General features: G+C 49.7%; 1 protein-coding gene across 2 annotated transcripts; it reads right to left on the bottom strand.

Moving 5' to 3' along the window:
• Positions 1–405: 405 nt before the first annotated feature.
• Positions 406–22,797, bottom strand: TRIM25 (tripartite motif containing 25). Of its 2 annotated transcripts, none has more exons than XM_074342757.1 (9): positions 22,094–22,797; positions 18,116–18,211; positions 14,137–14,370; positions 11,808–11,979; positions 10,199–10,264; positions 9,115–9,141; positions 8,740–8,795; positions 8,541–8,568; positions 406–7,492 (listed from the first exon to the last, which is right to left on the bottom strand). In XM_074342757.1, the coding sequence occupies exons 1-9, from the start codon at positions 22,688–22,690 to the stop codon at positions 6,960–6,962; spliced, it is 1,809 nt and encodes a 602-aa protein (XP_074198858.1). In that variant the 5' UTR covers positions 22,691–22,797; the 3' UTR covers positions 406–6,959. The 2 variants fall into 2 exon arrangements, with proteins under 2 accessions (XP_074198858.1, XP_010949388.3); XM_010951086.3 differs by having other exon boundaries at positions 8,541–8,639; positions 8,718–8,795; positions 22,094–22,796.
• Positions 22,798–23,090: the final 293 nt, after the last annotated feature.

The following is a 23,090-nucleotide window of genomic DNA, read 5'->3' as shown; positions in this document are numbered from 1 at the left end:
AATGTTTTAAAACTACTCCTAGGCATATCATTTTCATAATATAGAAAAGAAGAAAAGTAAAACTCTGGAAGGAAACTGTAAGAGAAGAAACTTTACCAACAGAGAAACAAAATAAGAATTACATCCAATTTCTCCTTGGATATCACGCAAGGAAGAAGAGAAAGTGAAAATTTTTTAGTTTTGAGAGAAAAAGAATGTCACCTTAGAATTCTGTACCTTGCAAAATTATCCTTCAAAAGCAAATGAGAAATAGACTTTCTCAGACAAACAAAAAGTGAAGGAATTTGTTGCCAGTGGACCTACTTTGCAAGAAATGTTTAAAAAAAAATTCTTTAGAGAGAAAGAAATATAGGTCAGAAACTCAGATCTACAAAAAGTAAGGGAAAACTCTGAAGAAGGAATAAGTGAAGGTTTAAAAAAAACTTTAATTTTTTCTTCTTAATTTAAACAGATAACAGTTTGTATAAAATAATGCCAACAATGTATTTGATTATGCATGTTTACATATATATCTTATGTTTACGTATGCTTGTGTATTCTTATATATAAGTGAAATCAATGACAGCAATGATACAAGGGACAAGAGGGAGAAATTAGGATTATTTTGATATTATAAGGTACTCACATTACCTGTGAAGTGGTATACAGGCATCTGAAAGTGGACTTGGATTGGCTGTAAATGTATATTGCAAACTCTAAAGTAACCATTTAAAAAAAGAGAAAATAGAAACATATAAAATGCTCATTTAAAACCACAAAAGATAGGAAAAGAGTGGGAGACAAAAATAGAAACAAAGGACAAGGGCAACAAATAGGAAAGAGTAATGAATATGGTAGATATTAAGCCAACCAAATCAATATCACTTTGAACATCAATGGTCTAAATGTAAACACAGATTGTCAGAGTGGCTCAAAAAATAAGACCTGGGTATACACTCTTTATAACAAACTCACTTTAAATATAAAGATACATATAGATTAAAAGTGAATGGATGGAGGAAAATATACTATGCTAACATTAATCAAATGAAAGCAGGAGTAGCTATATTAATTTCAGACAGAATAGGCTTCAAAGCAAGGGAAGTTATCAGCTATTTAAAAAAAAAGAGGAGGGGCATTGCATAATGATTAAGGAGTCAGTTCTCTAAGAAAACATAACAATCCTTGATACATATGCACCTAACAACAAAGCATCAAACTATGTGAAGCAAAAATGGATAGCATTGCAAAGACAGATGTGTCCACTATCAGTGCTGAGTAGGTCAACAACCCTATATTAGAAACAGATTAGTAAGGACATCATTGAACTCAACCACACTATTGATCAACTTGATATAATTGACATCTATAAGCTACGTCATCCAACAATAGCAGAATATACAGAATATACATTCTTCCCAAACTCACGTGAAACACTCACCAAGATGGAATACATTCTGAGCCATAAAACACACCTTAACAATTTTAAAAGAATGGAAATCATACAATGTCTGCTCTCAGACCATAATGAAATTAAACTAGGAATCAGTAACAGAAAGATAACTGGAAAATCCCAAACTATGTGGAGTCAAAAAACACACTTCTAAATAACACATGAGGCAAAGAAGAAATCTCAAGAGAAATGTTTTTAATATTTTGAACTAAATGAAAATGAAAACACAACTTATCAAAATGTGTGGGATAAAGTGAAAACAGTGGTTATGTTACAGAAATGACAGGCCAGCAAGAAACAAGCTCCACTCAGAGGGTTGGAGTACTCAGATTTATTACACCGGCGGGCTCAGAGGGGCTTCTGCTCCGAAGCTCTGAGCATCTCCAAGACGTGTGCATGAAGTTTTACATGGTTAATTACAAGCTTGGGGTATTCGGCCAATAGGCATGGAACTGCTTTAGCAGCATCATTATCACAAAAGTAGAGGCAGGGAGGCAGCAAACCAACATTTCAAGGCCAGATATGTCTCTCTGAAAATCCAGCTGGCTAGCAAAAAAAAACATAAGCAGGGAATCAGCAAACCGACACTTGTTAATTTAGATTTATGAGTTAGGCCCAGCAGAACTCAGATCAGTATTCCGACACTTGTTACACTTAGATTTGTGAGTTAGCTTGTTAACCCAGCCGAGCTTTTCTTTCACAGTTACAGAGAAATTTATAGCACTGAATGCATATATGAGAAAAGACGAAAATTCTAAAACCAATAATACAAGTTCCCATGTCAGGAAACTAGTAAAAGAAGGCAAATTAAATCCAAAGTAAACAGAAGAAAAGATACAATAAAAATTAGAGCAGAAATCAGTGAAATTGAAAACAGGACATCAACAGAGAAAACTCAATGAAACCAAAAGCTGGACACAGTTCCATCAGGAATTTCAAAACCCATCTGGGAGGAGATGTGCTCCCACCTCCATGTTTTCAATCAAGAAACTTCAGGAACATACAGGGAAACATTAAAAAAAAAACCAAAAAACTCTAGTGTCTGAACTTCTGAGAGGAAGTAACTTCAGCACAGAAAATCCCATCACAAAAGAAAGGAAGGGACAATCATTGTTACCAAAGGCAAGTTCGTGTGCCCGCAGCACCGTGAGGCAGAAGAAATTGAAACATCGCGTTTGGGGCAGAGAAAGGTTTATTGCAGGGCCGAGCACGGAGGATGGGGTGGCTCACGCCCCCAAAATCTCCGAACTCCCCAAAGGGTTTCAGCAAAGCATATTTGAAGGCCGGGTAAGGGGGAAGTGGGGGGTCACAGGGCGCGTGATCAGCTGTGCACAATTCTCTGGTTGACGTTGCCATATCAGGGTCAGTCAACACTATCAACCCCTAGGCTCCAGGTCTGGGGGCCATGTGCTCATGATCATCAAGTAGTTAATTCCTTCCCTTTGGTTATGGTTTTTAGCATCTGAAAAACTCAGGAAATATTCATGAGATGCTACGATCTGGGTACTTCAGAGAGGAGTCACAGCAGAGGATGGTGGGGGTGGGGGGCAGTGTCCTGTCCCAGGAAGGCCCCACAGAGTCCTGCTCTGTCACCTCATCAGTCATGAGGCATTTTCACCCAAATTATCCCCCTTCAACTAGCCTTTCTTATTGTATTACCATCCCTTTCTTTACCGGCACTCTTAGCATAAATTCAGGTGGGATCCAAGGGGCTTTTGAATAACAAGTACACTCCTATTGTTATGGAAACAACAGGCCAGCCAAGAAACTAGCACCACTCAGAGGGATGGAGTACTCAGATTTAGTACTCAGATTTATTACCCCGGCAGGCTCTGAGGGGCTTCTGCTCCGAAGCTCTGACCACCTCCAAAACCTGTGCATGAGGTTTTATAGGGTTAATTACAAGCTTGGGGTATGCAGCCAATAGGAACAGCGGCATCATTATCACAAAAGCAGAGGCAGAGAGGCAGCAAACCAACATTCCAAGGTCAGATATGTCTCTCTGAAAATCCAGCTGGCTAGCAAAAAAAAACATAAGCAGGGAATCAGCAAACCGACACTTGTTAATTTAGATTTATGAGTTAGGCCCAGCAGAACTCAGATCAGTAATCCGACACTTATTATTATTAAACTTAGATTTATGAGTTAGGCCCAGCCCGGCTTTTCCTTCACACTATTACCGAGGGCAAGGCCAAGGACTTAGAATCTCTCCATCAGAAAGCAGAGACAACCGCCACTCAAATGCTCACACAATCACCTCAAGTCCACACCTCCTCCGATTCTTGCCTCTCATCAAAGAAGGATAAAATCCACAAACAGGGCCCATGGCTGGTTTGCTTTGGATTCATTTTCTCAAACTTTTCATTATAGACATTTTCGAACACAGGCAACAGAAGAAAGAATAATGTAATGAATCCTTGCATCTCCATCACTGTTTCCCTGATTACCCGTCTATGTTTGTTTACGGCCCCCATCCTCAGATTATCCTGAAGCAAAGCCCCTGCAGGACATCCTATCAGTCTGAGAATTCTTTATCAAAAGCTTCTGGAGGGGTTGCCACACCCGGGGCAGGTCTCCAGTGGGCTATAGTTCTGCTGAAATCTCAACCCCGGGACAGCTGGTTGGGGGCACCTGACTCCAGCATGACAGACAAGTAACACTTCTACCCACACTGCACGCACGTGTGTGAAAGAACAGCCAGTGCAGCTGCACTGCATTCAAAGCTTCTAAGGTTTGTCAGCAAGCTTTGGCCCTAGTTTTTCTCCTGGGTCTCAAAAGATCCGTGTCTACAGCTCTGATTGTCTCCTAAAGAATCAACTCTAAAAAATGTAAGCTCAAGAATATATAAGCTCAAATACTCCTAGTTAATTAAAATCAACACGGGGTGGGGCAGAATTAGGTAAGAGACAGCATATCAGTATTAGTTGTAGATCACAGACCCATTTCCGAGGAAGGAAAAGTGGGGAACCAATCAACCAACCTTGAATAGTAACAAGAATCTGACCCTGACCTTTGGTTTATTGTGGCAGAGTGACTGAGACAGCCCCTGATACCTGGGTTGGGAGAGGAGTATTTTTTCGTCTGTGTATCTGGGGAGTTCTGACCCTCCCCCGGGTACCAGGGAGTATCTAGGAGGCACCTCCTTCACAATGGGATGGCAAGCGCGGAGTCACCCAATACCTCCCCCTCTGACTGACCCTGCAAAACAGGGAGTCAGATGAATATGAAGTCTCCTCCAATTCTAGTGGGCGCACAGCGGCCCGGCAAGGCAAGGGAGGAGACGCTAAGTCTCATGGTCAGAGGCGCGAGGGTTTGCCCCTCAATTCACGTCTCCGAAGCACCTGCGCGGGGCCAGGCTTGAGTACCTGCTTGCTCCTCAACAGAAGCACTCATGCTTCCTGAGCCGCTCGCCAGGGAAGAGCCAGCTCTGCTGCCCTCAACTCTGCAGAAGAGCCAGGGCAGCACCCGTGGTTTAATCTCTGTCATTCTCTTCTCCATCCAGCTGTTTCCCAAGTATGAATTGGCTTCAAACAAGGCTTTCGTTTTAGGAGCTCACTGAAGATGCTTTTGACCATCTCCCAAAGCAGAGAAGAATCGACAAAGAACTTTCCTTCCCAGAAGCAAAGGAAGAAAACTTTTAAAAACCACATTTCAGCTACTGCAGGGAGGTCTTCCGTAAAAAGATGGTTTCTCTCCCCAGGAGGTGAACGTCTGTGTCGGGAGGTGACGCAGACCAACACATCTGTCAGGACTATCAAGTGCCCTGGGCCTGACTAGAGTGCCCTAGGAGTCCAGTACAAGAGATGTGTTAACTTCTCCAGCATCCATATGAAAAGGTCTGGGGTGCCCCCTGCCCCAGTGATACCCTCCTTTTCATACCACAAGGAGCCTGGCCTCAGCTCTCCTCTTGGGAAAGCCCAGAGCAGGACTTATCTCACCACGGGAGGTTAAGTTTCTCCCACTTTTGAGATAAGAACTTATGTCCTGACAATATCAGGATATGAGGAGCTCAGGAAATTCCAGCAATCCACTCACCCCCACCCTTAGTGGACTGGGGTTATATTCACTGCACAGAACATTGCAGGAAAAATAGCCCCTTGTGCTTCAGCCTGGCAGCTTGTTCCCTCCCTGGTCCTTAAGTCTTCCCAACCCTTCACCTGGTCAATCCCTATGTCTGGAATTGGCTCAAACAAGGATAAGAGCCCGAGAGGCTAGGGCCAGTGACAGGCCTGTGACTCAAGTAAGGACCAGCGCTGGGTCTGCAGCCCGTGGCCAAGAATGGACAGGAATGTTGCCATTTCCCACGGATCTGCTAGCAGGCCCTTTTGGCCATAGGTAGTCACGCCAGCAGGTGACCTAGTATGGTCCCTGAGGTAGCCACACATGGGCTGTCTGCGTGACAACAGGCTTAGCTGATCACTCAGCTGTGCTGGCCAGAGCGGTATCTGCACCAGCCAGTCCCGTGCCTCACAGTCCTGGGGAGAGGAGGCTATCACTGAGGAGAGAAAAAGTAAGAAGGCAAGATGCTCCAATAAGAGCCGAACCACCACCTGTGAACGCAGGTCAGGGTCCCTCTTGCCCAGTGGAGCCCCTTCCCCCAAAGCCTGGGCTACGGGAAGAAGGCTCCGTGGCTGCCGCCAAGGCGTCCCCGCTGAGATGCCTTTCAGAATAGTTGGGAGTGGGAGGGGTTCCTAGCCACACGGGACCTAGGTCACCTTGACCCTGAACCACACATTCAACACAGGTGGATTCAGATCATGGTTTGAAATCTTAGATTGAAAAGGTTCCTGTTGGATTAAACAGTTTAAGATCATGGATGGGGTGATGAGGGGCTGCAGGACGGGAAGGGAAGCAGGGCTGTTTTCCAGTGGAGGAAAAGGACATACTTCCTTGGGAAACTCTGGTCTGGGTGGAGACCCGCAGTGGGGAGCTTCCCTTGAGCACAGGGAAGGAAGGGAGGGAGGGAGGAGAGAAAGAAGGAAAAAAGGAAAGAAGAAAGAAAGAAAAAGAAGAAAGAAACTAACCAAAAGTCTGAGCACTTACTCCCAACCGCCACATGTAGGTAGTGGAGGGTGATATTAAAATTCAATGCCTTCGGAATGCTACAAAAATCTATAGAGTTGAATAGCCCTGTCATCAAGACACCAAGATTTGAAGGCTACTCCAGAGAGCAAAGAGGCAGACACCAGAGGGCTAAGGAGGAACCCACAGTGGCCACAGATCTTCTCCAAGAGGAAAGGGGCACTAATGACTACTCCCCGAAGCCCCAGGCAGCTGCCCAGCAGCCTGGAGATCCCAAAACAGGGGCAGGAGGTCATCGTGCCCACAACACAACCACCCCACCCCCTTCCCCGGCCAAACCCCTCCCCTTACCCCATCTCCCCATCCTCTCACCCTCCATCAGCCCCCCTCCCATCCTTTCAACCCTGGGGCCTCTCGGGGTAGCTCCCCGAGAGTTCCAACTGCTGCGTTTTCACTGGAGCCTCGGATACCGCACAGGCAGTCGGGCCGACGGCCGGTGCCCCGCCTACTTGGAGGAGCAGATGGAGATTGTGGCGCCTGTGGAGAACACCCAGAAGGCCGGGTACAGAGCTTCGGTAAAGTCTTCCTTGAACTTATACAACAAGTGGACCCTGTCGGTGGCCACGGCGAAGAAGATGACGAAGCCATGATCGCAGTTGAGAAGCACCCCAACCCGCGTGGCCTTGGTGGTGGGGAGGGTCTTCTCCACGTTGTTGTGCCAGGAAGAGATCTTGGTGTTGAACCACTCCACGCACCAGGAGGCGCTGTTGCGGCCAAGCCGGCTCTCCGGGCCCTGCCGGTCCATGCTGCCGTAGCAGATGCCCACCCCGCAGAAGTTGTTCTTCTGCAGCTCTGCCTCCCAGTAGTGGATCCCTTTCTTGTAGCAGTGCAGGCCCAACACCTGAGGGCAGTATGTGAACCTCTGAGGATGTGGCCGGTAGTTCTGGGATGTGTCAGCCACAGAAGCAACGGTGTAGGTCTTGGACAGAGCCACCTTGTTGTGGGCGGTGTTGTAGTCCAGGATGACTTTAACAGCATCTAAGAAAGCATTACTCCAAGGAATCAATGACAAGGATCCCGAAGTGCTCTCAGTTTTAAACCCTTTCCTAACTGGTAATATTTATTCACTTGTTTTATCCATCCATCCACCCATCCATCCATTCTGTCCAGCCAGCCAGACATTTGCCCATCTATCAATCCAGCCATCTGTCCATCTACTGGTCACCCATCTGTCTGTCTATTTCTCCATCCAAGACCATTTACTGAGCACCTGGTTCAGGCCAGATTCCGTGCAGGACGCACAACCATGAACCAGACATGGTGCCTGGCCTCGTGGAGTTCACACTCCAACAAGCAAGGCAAGTCTACCACTGTGAGACCCACACTCTGCTAAAAGGGGAGGGACAGAGATACAGGACAACGGGCTCCACTTGAACGGCAGAGAGAGCACAGGGAAACATTTCACAGGTGGGCTGGAATCTGAGCCGAGCAACAGGTGAGAAGAACTAGACGGGAGCAGAGAAGGGAGAAAGGCTATGCTGGGCAGAGGGGACAGTGAGGGCCACACAGAGTCACGAGGCTGGTGGACCCATGCTGGAACCAGGGAAGGCAGGGCAGCTGGGAGCACAGCGGCCACAGCTGGAGAAGAGGGACTCTTCTCCACAGAGTGGAGAGCTAATGGGTCTAGACTTTAATTGGCGGGCAGCCAGGAGCCGACTGAGGTCTGTAAGCACAGAAGTGACCTAAAATTAATCCTTGGTTGGGACACTAGCCCAGCCTCCCCACCCTTCTGGCCACACCTCCAATCAGTTGCAGGAGCTCTGAAGGCTGAGCTGAGCAGAGTGCTGGCTGTCCCTTCCACCCCTGCCCTAGGACACACCAGGCCTGGAGGAAGGACCTCCCATCACTTCCAGGCGGAGTCCATGGTGGGAGGGGCAGGCAGGGACGGGAAGAAAGGCAGGTGCTGCCTGAAGGGAGCTAGTAAGGATGTGATAAAGTAGAGGACAGAGAGTCGCTGAAGAGGGGAGAGGCTGACCAAGCCGGACAGAGGCATGGGCAAGCGAGCCAGCGGCTCAAAGCTACTCACACTGTAGGAGCTCGGGCCTGGACTTGACCAGGAAGGTCTCCAGCACCTTGGCCTTGAGAGACTCCGAGGTCGGCGGAAGGGTGACGACTTTGGCTGCAGCTGGATGAGAAAGAGAGAGCTACTTTCAGAACAAACTCAGAGTGGGCACCCTACTGCCCCTGGCCCCCCGGAACTCACCCTCCTGGTCAGTTTGCTTGACTTCCACTAACTGTTCTGGGGCTCCAAAACAGAGATTCTTGCCAGGTAGGGCAATGGCTGGGGATAAGGGAGAAGCATGAGTGGGGACATGACAGTGACCTGATGGCCTGCTCTTCCCCCCAACTCTTGACTCCACAAACACACACCTGGACAGCCAGGGCAACACAAATGAGTCCAGACAGAGTGACACTCACTGAACTTCTGCATTTACACTTGGCCTCATTCCCAAGCCCAGGCCTGGCTGCCAGCCCGGGACACAGTCACAGAGCCCAGGGCCACCACAGACCCCCAACCCCGCGGCTCAGCTCTACTATCGGCGTCGGGCTCTGCTCTCGGGCACTCAAAAAACAAACAGACGCAGAAATGCCTAACTTACGAGGTTTCTTGGGTTTCTTTTCTTCTTCTGAAAAAGAATATTTTCAGAATTAGGTATGTTAAAGCACAATGCAGTGACATTTTCAAAACACATTGCATGAAGGTGACCCATACATACAAATAAAGCAAAGATGTTTTAACTTGAAAAATATGAGGTCAACAGGCAAAGTCATCTATGGTGATAGAAACCTGCACCAGTGGTTTGGGTGGGGAAAGGCTGACTAATCAGGGGCATGAAGGAATTTTCGGGGGTAATGGAAATTCTTTATCTTGATTTGGGTAATGGTAAAACAGATGTGTTTGTCAAAATTAATCTAACACGGGGGGGGGGGGGGCAGGGCATAGCTCAGTGGTAGAGTCCGTGCTTAGCATGCATGAGGCCCTGGGTTCAACCCCCAATACCTCCATTAAAAAAAAATTAATCTAACTATACATTTAAGTGTCATGCATTTTATTGGAGGTAAATTATACCTCCACAAAAGAAAAAAAATGCAAAAACAAACATACAGAAAAAAATAGGCAGTCAGCAAAAAAAAAAGAGAGTTGCTGGCCCAATATTACAACAATCTTTAAAGGTTATCTGGAGTGTGTGCCTGTGGGAATTGAGTGTAGCTAAAACAATGGTCCTCAAAGCGTGGTCCCCAAACCAGCAGCATCAGCCTCACCTGGGAATCTGTAGGGAATGCATATTCTCCGGCCCACCCACACCTGGTGAATCTGAGAGTATGGAGGGGAGGGACCCAGCAGTCTGTGTGTTACAAGCCCCTGGGATTCTGACACGCGCTCGAGCTTAAGTGGGCTGGAAGAATTCAGGTTCCCTCTTTGCCACCTTCCCCACCAGCAGAATGAAAAGGGGTGTTTTGGAACTTACTCCTGCCAGCCTGCAGGATACTGTACTTTCCAGACAAGTCCTGCTCCCTCCCTACCAGACCCTTCCTCGCCCCACATGGCCCCCTGGCTACCCCTTCCTCCCACATCAGAGCCAGTGCCCGGGATGATCTGCATCTGGAAGGGGCCATGCCACCCGGAAGTGTACCGCCAGCCACAGCCGCTACTGCCACGTGGACAGCGGTGGGGCTACTTACTCTGGAGCTTCTTCCCAGGCCGTGTGGGTTTCTGTGCAGCCAGCAGGCTGTGCCCTCCAGGGTCCCCTGCGGCAAAGAAGAAGGGGTGAGTTTATGCAGCTCTTCCACACCAAGTCCAGGAGCCAGCCTGGCCGGGGGAGGGCAGGCAGGCGGGGAGGGGCTTACAAAGACAATGCCTACTGCTCTTCCGCATCTGACCAAGTACGTGCACTAGACACAAGGTAACAGACGAATTTGGTGCACTCCCTCCTTTCTCTGCCTTAAAATGTAGCGGGGGTGGAGACTTTTCTCCACCAGCACCGAGCTCCATGACCTCCCAACCCTCCACGAGCTTTGGTTCCTTCCAGCATCTGACAGGGACGACTTCCCTCCCTGGTGGGGGTGAGATGGAGATGCCCAGCGTGGGGCAGTAGCTCCTTTCACTCTGGTTTCTCTCCTCCCTCCTCCCCGAGACCAGTGATCACTGATGGAGGAGGAAAACAAACACGCATGGCTCATTCAATAAAGTCTGCCCCTCTACCATGGCCACGTCACGCCTGCTGCAGAGGCCCTTCTGCTGGGCCACTTGGCTGGCGGGGCTGACTCAGGCCCACCCTGGGATTACACAGCAAGGCTCTGTGCCAGCTCTGGGGAGAGTGCTGGATGAGAACAGACCCAGGCATGGCCAGCAAGGAAGAATAAAAGGGCCCCAATGGATGATAAGGATCCTGGGACTTCATCTGAGGAAGAAGAGTGGCAACAGGGGAGGTTTTCTGAGAAATGTAGTGTTTCAACTGATCTCCAAAGGGTGAGAGGAGTCACCTGGTGAAGATGGTGGCACGTGAGCCCTCAAGGCAGTGGGACGAGCATGTGCAAAGGCCCTGTGGCAGGAGGCTGAACATATTTGAGAAATTGCGTGTAGAGGGATGTGTGCAAGGAGGGGGCACTTCGGGGCTGGAGAAACAGATGGAGCCTGACCAGGCAGGGGCTTGTAGACCAGGGTCAAGTTTAGTCTGTGATCTAAAAGCAATGGAAATTCTCTGAAGTGAGGCAAGGGAGAAGATCCCAGGAGATCAGATCTGCATCCTGAAAAGTTCTCGCTAGCTGCAACAGGAGTGGCTGCAGAGGGAGGAAAGGAAGCTGCCACAGGTGACAGCCCTGGAGAGCAGGCAAGGTGGGGCCAGCAGTGAGACCAGCTGAATGAGTCAGGAGATATTTAAAAAGCAAAATCCGGCAATGGATTGGATATGGGGGGAAGCATAAGGGGTATCATGGAGGAATTCCAGGTTTCTCTGACCCCCAAAATTAGCCATTTCCCCACCGAATAACACTGACAACCTAGAATCCATTCAAAATCCATCTGAGTCAACTTCAGACTGAGACAAAAACAGCCCGTCTAGAAAGTCCCAGCATAATATCCAGCCTCCAAGAATGTTTTAGGAAGGATGGCTACTGTCTCAGGATGGGGCAGACTCCTCCTACTTCCTAGATGGAGGGCAGATGTTTTGTAACCCCTGAAACTCAAGCCCCAGTGCCCCAGATCATGACCCTCTTTCCCATCTCACAACGCTGCGGGGATCCATCCCATTTCGGGGCACCGCAGGGAAGCATGGCGGTTGCTGATGGTTACCTGGAACAGTGGGCTCCTCAGGCTTCTTGTTCTGGAGGTGAGTGATGGACTGCTTCAACTCATTTTTAAGGTCAGTGGTGCCCTGACAGATACCCTTTATCAACTCGTGATTCAGCTCCACCTTGGGGACATAGACTGGCTTCGTTGTGATTCCTTGCAGTTTTGCTGCTTTCTGCAACAAGCCAGAGGATTAGTTCAGGCAGCTCTGAGGAAGCCAGGGCCTGGGCTCAGGCCTCACGAACCCCAGGAGGAGCTTCCCAGCGCCCGTGGGCACCAAGTCCAATCAGCCTCTCAAATTACAGGCCAGAGATTGCTGAGGGGTCAAGTGCCACTTAAACCGACAGTGACCTGGAGCTGGAAGGGCTCTCAGAGGTCACGTACATTACAGATGGCAAAACTGAAGTCAAGCAATGCCAAGTGTCCCACCTAGAACTCTGCCAGTTAGTGGTGGGGACAAAGTTGGGACCCAGGTCTCCTGACCCCAATGGATAATGCTCTTTCCACCCCTCCAGCTGTGGCTGAAAAGGTACAGGTGACTCATGACCATCTCCATCCCCTGAGGACCAGCTCTGAATACATGTTCTGAGAACAGAGAGGGATGCCTCGAGGGCTTCAGGACTCAGCTACACATCCAACGAAAAGGGAGGGTCTCACAGAAGGTCCCAAACTCCAGACCCAGTTGGGTCTTACAGTATCACGAGACCCAGACGCGGACTCAGAATCCTTCTTGGAGAGCTCATGGCCGCTACGAAAGAGCACATGCGGTGAAACTTAATGCCATCCAGCCTAGGCGTGGACAGAGGTCCCTGCACGGAGAAGAGAAGGTTCTCAGGCGCTCCTGAACCCTCCTCAGGGCCCAAACATGGAATCTGGGCCTCCGAGGGGTCAAAGCCCCATCACCCAATCAAAGGGGCTCCCCGGACACCTGCTGCATGCCAGACACTCTGCTGTGTGCTGGCCACACCAGGAGGAAGAGGGCGGTAAAAAGAGGTGACCCCTGCCCAAAAGGGCCTGATGATCTTTTTTTTTTTTTGGCGAGGAGGGGGCAGTTAGGTTTATTTATTTATTTATTTTTTAACAGAGGTACTGGAGATTGAACCCAGGACCTTGTGCATGCTAAGCACACGCTCTACCACTGAGCTATCCCCTCCCTACAACGGTCTTTTAAATAGACATGAAAACAAGCATATCCAGAACCGACGTCGTCGAGTACAGAGCAGAGGTAGTTAGCATGCTCTGATCGCCAGCAATGGCAGAGTCATGGCATCTGAGGAAGGTGAGGGAACTGGAGTTGCCACGGGGACAAACCTGGGACAGGACTGACTAGGCAGAGGCCAGCCATGGCGGTCCCTTCCAAAGCCCAGCGCGTCTGAGGAATGGTGCATGCACTGCGGTGGTCAGAGCGTGGGGCGTGGGCGGGGGTGGGGGGCACGAAATGAGGCGGCTGGCAAAGGCAGGCCGGTCTCCAAGGGCCTTGTGGGCCAAGCTGAGGGACAAGAAGTCAGAAAGGGTGGGGAGGGGTGTCTGTGCTTTAGAAAGACACTTCCGGGGGCCATGCTGAGGAGGGACAGAGGGATGGGGGTGGAGGCAACATTCTAGGATGGCCTCCAAGAGTTCCGCCTGCCCCGGGTACACCCACCCTACATCGTTTTCTCAGCCTGAGCCTGGGGCAGGACAGTGAGTATGACAGAATATCGCTCCAGCCATTAGGTTATGTTACATGAAAAAACTGAAGGGATACTGCAGATGTAATTTAGATTCCAAATCTGTTGGTTTTGAGTTAATCAAAACGATGATTATCCTGGGTGAGCCTCACTTAATCAGGTAAAAGTCCTTAACAGAGGATCTGGGAGATCCTGGAGGGAGAAATTCCCTGCTGGTTTTGAAGAAGTAAGCTGTTAACGTGAGAGAGGGCCACATGGTAAGGAATTGCGGCAACATCTAGAAACCGGGCAGCCCCGCTGGGCAGCCAGCAAGACGAAGGGACCTCGGTCCTGCACTGGCAGGAACTGAGTTCTGCCAACAAGCACGTGAGGACAACCCTGAGCCCTGAAAGGAATGCAGCCTGGCCAACACTTCGCACAGACTGCAGCCTGGGGAGCCCTAAGTCAGGCCTGAGCCATGGAAAATGCGAGGTGACAGACATATGTTCTTCTAGGCCACTAAGTTTGTGGCGAGTCGTCATGAAATGTACAAAACGAACACAGCAGGTGTCTCAGGGATGCTTCCCTCGACCCCTTACTGTCCCAGCTCCTCAAGGGCCCCCACCGCACCTGTCATCAACATCGTAAGGCTGAGAATACCCAACAACGGCCTCATCGTGACCCACCTCCAGAAATTCAAACTCGTCCCCTTTGCTCAGGGCCAATTCAATCTCCTCCTTGAAGGTCTGGATCTCACTCTTTTTCTTGAGGAGGACCTGGTAAACGTGGTCGAACTTGCTGATGACCCTCTTCTCCTCTTCCTTTATCTTTCGCGTTGAGCTGGCCTCAGCGGCATCAATGAGAGCCTTCATTTCCAAGTGTTCTTGTTTAAGCTGGTCCAGCTTTCTGTGCGCAGCCTCCTGAGAAGCCAGAGTAAGAGGGCGTCCATCAGAGTGGCCAAAAAGCTAAGTGTCAGGGAGACGTGGACTGCCAGGAACTCTTACCTATACTTCGTGGGGATACCAATGGACACAACCACCACGTGGGAGAGCAATCTGGCAACATCTGGTGTATCTGAAGGTGCTCATACCCTGGGACCCAGCAACTCAATCCAAGGAATATACTCTAGAAAAATTCTCTGACACCTGCCCCAGAGACACATGAGAATGCTCTTTAAGCAGCACTGAATTTGCAAAATCCCAGAAACAGCCTGAATGTTTATCAAGAGAAGACTGAAAATTATTCACAGGATGGAATGTTAAATAGTAATGAGGGAAAAACAACTTGCAGAAAAAGACATACAGGATGGCGCTCCTTATGTAAAGCTGAGAAACAGCATGCTAGTCTTTACTGCCTAAGGAGTACACACCTACATAGTAAAAGTATAAAGAAACACATGGGGACGGATAAATAAATTCAGAATGGTGGTTACTTCTGGAGAAGAGGAAGGGGGATATAAAAAAGGAGAAGCAAGGTGGGGGCTCTACCTTCATGGGTGAATTTTATTTTTTAAGCTGGGAAGCAGTTCATGGGTAGTTTTTTTTTAAGGGTATGAAGCTGCTTCACAAAACTTCCTCAAGAATTGCATCATCCAACACCATAGCCACTTGTTACGTGTACAGAACATCTGAAATATGGCTAGCCCCAATTAAGATGTGCTATATGTGTAAAATACACATTGGTTTTCAAAGATGGTAGAAGAAAAGGAATATGAAACATCTCTTTAATACTTTATGTTGATTAAAATAATATTTTAGACATACTGAGTTCAATAAACTATATTATTGAAATTAACTTCATGGGTTATTCAAATTAAAATTATATGTAAGGCTCAAGGAGTGGGTATAGCTCAGTGGTAGAGCACATACTTAGCATGCAGAAGGTCCTGGGTTCAATCCCCAGTACCTCCAATAAAAAAGGAATTTTAAAAAAAGGTTTAGAAAAGAATTATATGTAAGGCTCATTTTATATTTCTACTGGCTAGCACTGCTCTGGAAGCTGGAGTTTCACTTTACATCTTGGGTCGCTCAGTCGGCTCAGAATACAACATGACAAACAGAAACCCACACAAGAGGGCCAGGGAGATGGAATTCAGTTCTTTCTTTATCCAACACATTGCCACCTCCAACATGACCGCCGACATCTCTAAACATTCATCCTCCTCTCTGCCTGTCAGTAAGAGGACACCTCTGGAGTTTAGATGGGCACATGGCTACAGTTCCCAGCCTCCCCTACGGCTGCGCTTGGTCGTGTGACTGAGCTGTTCCCAGGGCAACGGGAGCCGGAGGGATAAGTGCCACCCTCTCCTTCCCTGACTGCCTTCTCACAGGCTAGAAGACAGATGGAATGGTGACCCAGCTGCAACCAAAGAGATGAGGAAAGGCAGTAAGAGGGAAAGATCTGGAACCCTGAAGGATCACGTGGAGCAGAGCCATTCCACTAGCCTGGGCTGATCAGGTCTGGCCTTGAACTGTCACAGTGAGCAGAATAAATGTCTGTCTCATTTAAGCCGCTGAATATGAGGGGGTGTATATCTTCATTAAAGCAGTCTAGGCTGCCCCTGCCCCCCAACCGATGCAGGTACTTTCATGTGCATCCGTTCCTCTAAGCCTCACCTTTGGAAAGAGGCTGTGATTCCTTCATGCAGATGGGGAAACTAAGGCTCAGAGATCTGCCAACGTGACCAAAGTATCCCAGGCTAGAACGGAACAGAGCTGGTATTTGAACCCAGACCTCGCCTAATTAAGCCACAGCTGCTGCAATGAAAATTCACGCTGCAGCTCCAGAACAAGATGTTTAAAAATCAAATCTTCTTTCAGTATAAAACCACCCCTAATTCTACCACTGCAATACTTGCACTGCTGTTCCTTTACTGTGTTTCCTTCCAGTCTGTTTTCCTGTAATCCCTATAATGGGTTGAATGGTGGCGCCCCAAAAATATGTCCATGTTGCAGAACCTGTAAATGTGACCTTACTAAGAAAAGGAGTCTTTGCAGATGTAATCAAGGTAGGAATCTTGAGATGAGATCCTCCTGGATTACCCCAGTGGGCCCTAAATCCAATAGCAAGTGTCCCTGTTAGAGAAAAAGAGGAGAGGACACAGAGGGAGGAGGCCACCTGAAGACGGGGGCAGAGACTGGATGATGCCGCCACAAACCAAGGAATGCCTGAGCCACCAGATGCTGGAAGAGGCAGGGAAAGATGCTTCCCCAGAACCTCCAGAAGGAGTGTGGCCCCATGGACACTTTGAATTTGGACTTCTGGCCTCCAGAACTGTGAGAGACCACGTTTCTATTGTCATAAGCCAGGTCTGTTGTCATTTCTTACAGTAGCCCTAGGAAATGAACTTCAAAAAAAAAATAAATAAACAGAAGCAACTTTGGCTTTGTGTTTTTCTCCCACTTAAATCATAACCTCTTTTTATATTAGGTTTTAACCCTAATTTTTTTTCTTTTTTTGGTGGGGGCAATAGTTAAGTTTATTTATTTATTTGTTTATTAATGGAGGTAGTGGGGATTGAACCCAGGATTTGTGCATGCTAAGCACACACTCTACCACTGAGCTATACCCTCCCCGCCCAACCCTAATTTTTTTTTTCACATATTTTGAATCATTTGTTGTGTAATACCTTAAACTTACACAATGCTATGTGGCAATTATACCCTAATAAAGCTGGAAAAAATCATAAAAGACACGTAGAGTTGAAAAGAGATGCACATAATTAGTTCTCATGAGCAAGCCTAACTGGATCCAAAAACTTGGGGTCTTTGCACACGCTGTTTCCTAAGCTTAGATCCCTATTCATTCTCCTTTTTTCAGAGCTCTGTGAAATTGTTATTTCTTCAAGAAAACCCTCCCTGAAACAGAGTATTTTATTATATGACCTTATAACAACTGCACCAGGTACAACCCCTCTCTGATATTTTCAAAAATTTTAACATTTTCTGGAGCATTTGATTAACATATACCCCTGTCTGATTAGATTATGCAAACTAAGGCAGCAATAAAAAATTATTTGGTTTTTTTGTTTTGGTCTTTTTTTTTTTTTTTTTAACTGCTGAATGTCTAAAGAGAAAAAAAAAAAAACAATGGTTCAAAAAATCACATTTATGCCACTTTGCCTAGCATGGAAAACATTTTCAATTTTTATTTGTCCTTAGTGATTATCTGAATTCTCAGAAGCCAGGCAGGTCTTCCAACAGTGAATAAGACTCTTTTAATCACATATTTGATAAACATTATAGATTGGTTTCTTTTTTTCTTTTTATTATTTGGGGGGGGGACAGTTAATTAGGTTTATTTATTTATGTTTGGAGTGAGTACTGGGGATTGAACCCAGGACCTCGTTCATGCTAAGCATGCACTCTACCCCTTGAGCTATACCCTCCCCCCAGACTGATTTCTTAATATCCAAAAAATCCTTCTTTTAACCAACCCTAATTTTTAATGACTCCCGCACCAAGGCTGAGTTGTAGGTTGTCTTTGGTTCTGCGAAGGCCCTCTCCCAGGACGGCATTCCTTGGTTTGCGGCTCTTCTTGCATGTTTTGCAAAGCTGAAGTTTAATTCTGACACTCAAGGAAACAAGCATGGGCCTTGTGGAGGCCAGAGCTGAGCTCATCCTTCCTGGAGGCAGAGGGAGGCCCCAGAAGAGCCCTGTCACTCACCCGCACATCCTGCTGCCTGGCTCTCACATCCTCCAGTGCTCTCGATGCGCCATTGATCTGACAGTACATGATACTCAGTTTATGCCTCAGCTTGTTCTGCAGAGAAAACAACCGGGTGAGAAAGCACCTGCTCTCAACTCCCCCCAGCACCCAACACCAGGGCCCGCCCCTGGTTCAATCCCAAAGGTACCTCCACCACCCCAAGTCTTGCCTGCTTGTAGCTTTCTGAAACAATTTCATATTTATAGCCTCCCTCCATCCTTTCAGGGGGACAGTACACTAAAGAAATTACAAGTACAGGATTCAGAGCCAGACAGACCAGGGGTCCAGTCTCGAGCCCCAGTTCTCCAACTGCCTCTCACCTGTTTCCTTGGCTATGAAATAGATGTAACTGTTCCCACCCGCAGGGCTAGTAAGAGGATTAACTGAAGCTGTTTAAGTCCTCAGCACAGTGCCTGGATCTTAGCAAGAACAAAGGGCCTTAGGAAATGATAGCGTGGATGATTCTGAGCTTCTTCACTCGCACCCATTTTACAGATGATGAAATGGAGGCAAAGAAGACAGCAAGGTGACCAAGTTCATACAGACAGAATGAGCTGGGACAGCTGCCTCAGTAAGTGGCAAAGAAGGTCATTCAAACCACCCTTCCCACTGTAAACAACCAGAAAAGCAGACAAAATATGGCGGGAGGAAGGATCTGCTCAGAGACACTGGGGAGCTGACAAGGCAGGGAGGAAGTATGAAGGTCAGGCCAGGGAGAAGGAAACCTAGAGAGATAAGCCTGGCATCCGGGGCTGTTCTCCCAGAGCCATCTGCTAGTTCCGGAAGGCAGCTGGGAGAGCCTCTGGGAAGCAGGGGACAAAAGTCAAGAGCCCAAGGCTCACTAGATAAGCCCACGGGCAGGGACCTCCAAGGGCTACACCCCAGGAATAAGGATGAACCAGCAGCAGACCCCCCCACCCCCACCCCGACAGCTCAGTCCCTGAAACCAAACTAAGGTGATTCAGAATTGCTAAATCCCCAGCCACCTTCAGATACACAGGCAAATTATGCAAGAAGGAAGCTAATTTCATCCCAGGCCTCTTAGTACTTACACAAATGTTCGTAATCCATATATGAATTTCACCCTGCTCAGGTGGAATGCTGAGGCCTAGGAATGGGTGGGAAAGTCACCACCACCACCAGCATCACCATAATGAAGAAAGTGAGTGTTTATCGTGTACTTCCTCCAAGCCAGGCATTTTTCTAATATTAACTATGTAAAGCTAAAAACAACACTAGGAAGTAGGGGTTACTCGCCCTTGACAGATGAACTCACTGAAGCACAGAGCAATTAGGTGGCCTGCCTTAGGTCACAACGCTATTAACCGGTGTTACAAGATCCTGGTGTCACAATTATAGACTCGTGCCCAAATTGAACACACACAAAAAGAAGAAGAAGAAAAAAAAAAGAACAAACTGAGCATACAGGAAACTTCTAGGAAAAAAATGTATGTCCCGTAACCAGCTGGTTCAACAATACCCTGGCCCTCCCTTCCACTTCCCAGCCTCTCCCACTCCACCAGAGTGAGGCAGGGCTGAACCTGACCTTGAACAACCCAGTGACAGTCACATGTAAAGGCTGGAAGCAGAGACCAAGGCCACACTAACTCAACTCCAAAAGCCCAGGTCACTAATGATGAGACTTCTGTGACAATGCCCTTTGGCCTGGCCTCTAACAGTAGCCAAGATACACTGAACCAAAGGTGGAAGGAAGGGCAGGCCCAGGCAGCTGTGGCCTCACAGGTCTCAGAGCTGGAAGAGACCTCTGGGGACTACCAACTGTTTTCACCTCCAAGAGCCACTCTTGGTAGAAAAGCCTTGCATTCCATATTTTGAAAGATTTTACCAATTATTCATCAAACGCATACAGCAGCCCCTGATGAGGGAGAGGGACCCACTCAGCCACAGACAAAAGGAAAGTGACCCACAGACTGACAGCAATGACCATTCTCTAATCAAGGTAGAGAACTTTTTGAAGTTCTGAGGATCCCTTCACAGACCGGGGACTTGGGTCCTGACTCTGCCTCAAACCAGCGACCAAGCCAAGCTGGGCTGGCTCTGCCACCAGTACTGACCAGCAGCAGGGCTGGAAAACTAGACAGGTTGAAGGACTCAACAAGCCAGGACAATGGCAGGTGGGGGGAGATGGCAGGGGAAGGCCTGTCACAAAGATTTCAAAGCCAAGCATGTGTGGCACACAAATCACCTGGGCCCAGACCCAGCTCTGGGCTGACAGAGAGCTGTGGCCCCAGGCCAGGCTGAGATGGGCCCCTATTTGCCTTCTGCCTCTTGGATATGAACTTCCTGAAGGGCCTTTGGACAGGAGCCAGGCTGCCCTGAGGCAAAGAAGATCTGGGTAGCCTGACACTTTCCTCGAAGCACCCTCCCTTCAGGGCATGTAACAGCAGCTCGGCCATGCATTCAGTGTAAAACGCCCTTCAGGGATCTCCGCATTTAATCCTCCCAATAACCTTCTGAGGCAGGTACTAATATTGTCCCCTTTTATGAGTTCCAAGCCAGGAAGCAGAGCCAGAATTCAAAGCCAGGTCTCAACACCCAGCTCTGGTCAGAGCCCGTCAACCACCCTGACCCTGGGGCCTGCCTGCGAAGTGCTTCCCACACAGCTCATCCAGCCCCACTTCCCCAGGCCTCCCAACCACCCTTGGAGGTGGAGAGAGAAGGCTATTAATCCCATTTTACCGATGAAGAAGCTGAGGCTCAGAGAACAGCAGTGATTTGCCCTAAACCACAGCTGATGGAGGGCAGAGCAGGGCTCCAGGCTCTGAAGGCTGGGCAGGTGCCTTCCTGTAACAGGCGGGCACCCAGGTGGGCTGGGCTAGCAACGGCTGGGCCTCCGAAGTCAACTGTCAGGCCGGGCCTGAGACCTGGCTTCTGGGATTCACGAAGTCCACAGGAACCCAGCTCAGACTGGACAAGCAGACCAGGCCAGGGAAGGGCTGTGGCCAGATGGGAGCAAGGCCTGCACCCTGGTCCTGGCGCCACCACAAACTTCCCACAGGCCTCATGTCTCCTTGGTCAACACATGGACAGCCCTTGTAGTCCCTGACAGCGGCAAATCAGGCCTCGCTTTGCACCTTAGACTCATGCAATGAAGGGTAGTTTGACTACAGCCTCTGCCTTGAGTCCATAATCCCCTAAACCCCTGAAATCATATAGACCTGGGAGGCCCCTGAGGAATCCACCTGGTCCCACCTCCTCGCTTTACTGCTGAGGACGAATCCTGTGCTTGAAGTGGCACAGCCAGGGCAGAGGGCTCGATGGTGCAGGAGTCTGGCTCTTCCTGTGCGTTATATCCAGAGATTCCTGTGCCCCCCAACCCATAACCATCCTCCCTCGTCACCAGAAGTCTCTGGCTCATGGAAGGCTTTTGCTCACAGGCCTCAAACAAACCTCCAGGAATGTCCCATGCTCTGAACTCTGCGGACTTGGCTATGAGGCTGGTCCATGGGGAGAAACGGCAAAACATGGTGTCAGACCAGCTGGGGGCCCAATTCTCTGAACCTCTATTTCCTCAACTAGAAAATGGAACTAACTATACCAGGATTTATTGAGACAACAGAGGTAACCTCCAGCGCTCCTATTTGACGTTCAAAACCTTCTATTAAACGTCATCAGACAAGTACTAGGCTTAAGGCAAATAACATCACTGGCGTCTTCAGTGGTCCCCTCTGTAAAATGGGAGCGTGGGGTGGGGGTAAGCGAGATGGACCACAAATGATGGTGGAGGGCTGTAGTTCTCCCAGTCCCTTCCTACCCTGCCACTGGGGATGGTCCTGCTTGGATCTCAGGCCCAGCAAGGTCCATCCCCGCCCCCACCCAGGTGATCCAAGGGAGGCCAAGACGCCCACGGTGATGCCCCCTGCACAACCCAGCTGGCCCGGGCTGCCGTCCTGCATCCTCGCCCGCCACCCGTACCTCCAGCTCGGCACTGGCTTGGCTCAGGGGCGCAGGCGAGCAGGTCTTGTGCTCCACCAGGCAGATGTGGCAGATGCACTCGTTGTGCTCGGTGCAAAAGAAGTCCCGCAGCCGGTTGTGCTGGGGGCACTTGCGCTGCATCAGGTCGCGCACCGGCGGCTGCAGCGAGTGGTCCTGGAAGGCCGGGCTCTCGAGGTGCGGCTTCAGATGCTCCTGGCAGAAGGAGGCCATGCAGACAAGGCACGTCTTGACGGCGGTCGCCTGCAGGCAGTGGTCGCAGGCTACCGGGCTGGGCGTGCTGGGGGCAGCGGCGCGGGCGGGCGGCGTCCAGTCGTTGGGAGACGCGGGCCGGGCCAGCTCGGCCTGCAGGAACTGCTCCACCACCGCGCACAGCACCGTGTTCTTGCAAAGCTGCGGCCGAGTCTGGTAGCTGTTGCGGCAATGCGGGCACAGGTACGGCGGGCCCTGGACGGCCCACGTCTCGTCCAGGCACGACCCGCAGAAGTTGTGGCCGCACGGCGTGGTGACTGGCTCCTTGAAGGGCTCCAGGCAAATGGAGCACGACAGCTCCTCGGCCAGGGGGCACAGCTCCGCCATGGCGCTCCTGGGGGGAACCGAAGGGACGCGCTCGAACGGCGGCCGCGACTGCTGCAGCACGACCGCCCGGGGCCGCCGAGGAAACGAAACTGAGAGCCGGGAGGGGCGGGCCCCGGGCCTTTCAGGAAGTCACGTGGGGGCAGGCGCGGGGGTGGGGTGGGGTGGGGTAGGGTGGGGGCCGGCCCCTGGGGTCCCTGAGGAGGCGGGAGCCGCGGATCGCTGCGGTCCGAGTCCCGACGCTGGGCCCTCAGTGGATCCCGCGGCGGAGGGCGCGGGGAGCTGGGCTCGGGGTTTCAGACGAGCTTCCCGACCACCGGGGGGGGAGGGGTCCTGCGGCCACTCTGTGGATGAGGAAACTGACACGCCGCGTGGAGAACCCGGGGTCCCGGAGTCAAGGCCA

The sequence above is a fragment of the Camelus bactrianus genome, chromosome 16 (genome assembly GCF_048773025.1).
Source record: "Camelus bactrianus isolate YW-2024 breed Bactrian camel chromosome 16, ASM4877302v1, whole genome shotgun sequence".
In the NCBI taxonomy this organism is placed as follows: Eukaryota; Metazoa; Chordata; class Mammalia; order Artiodactyla; family Camelidae; genus Camelus; species Camelus bactrianus.
This window is presented reverse-complemented; position numbering and strand designations above follow the sequence as displayed.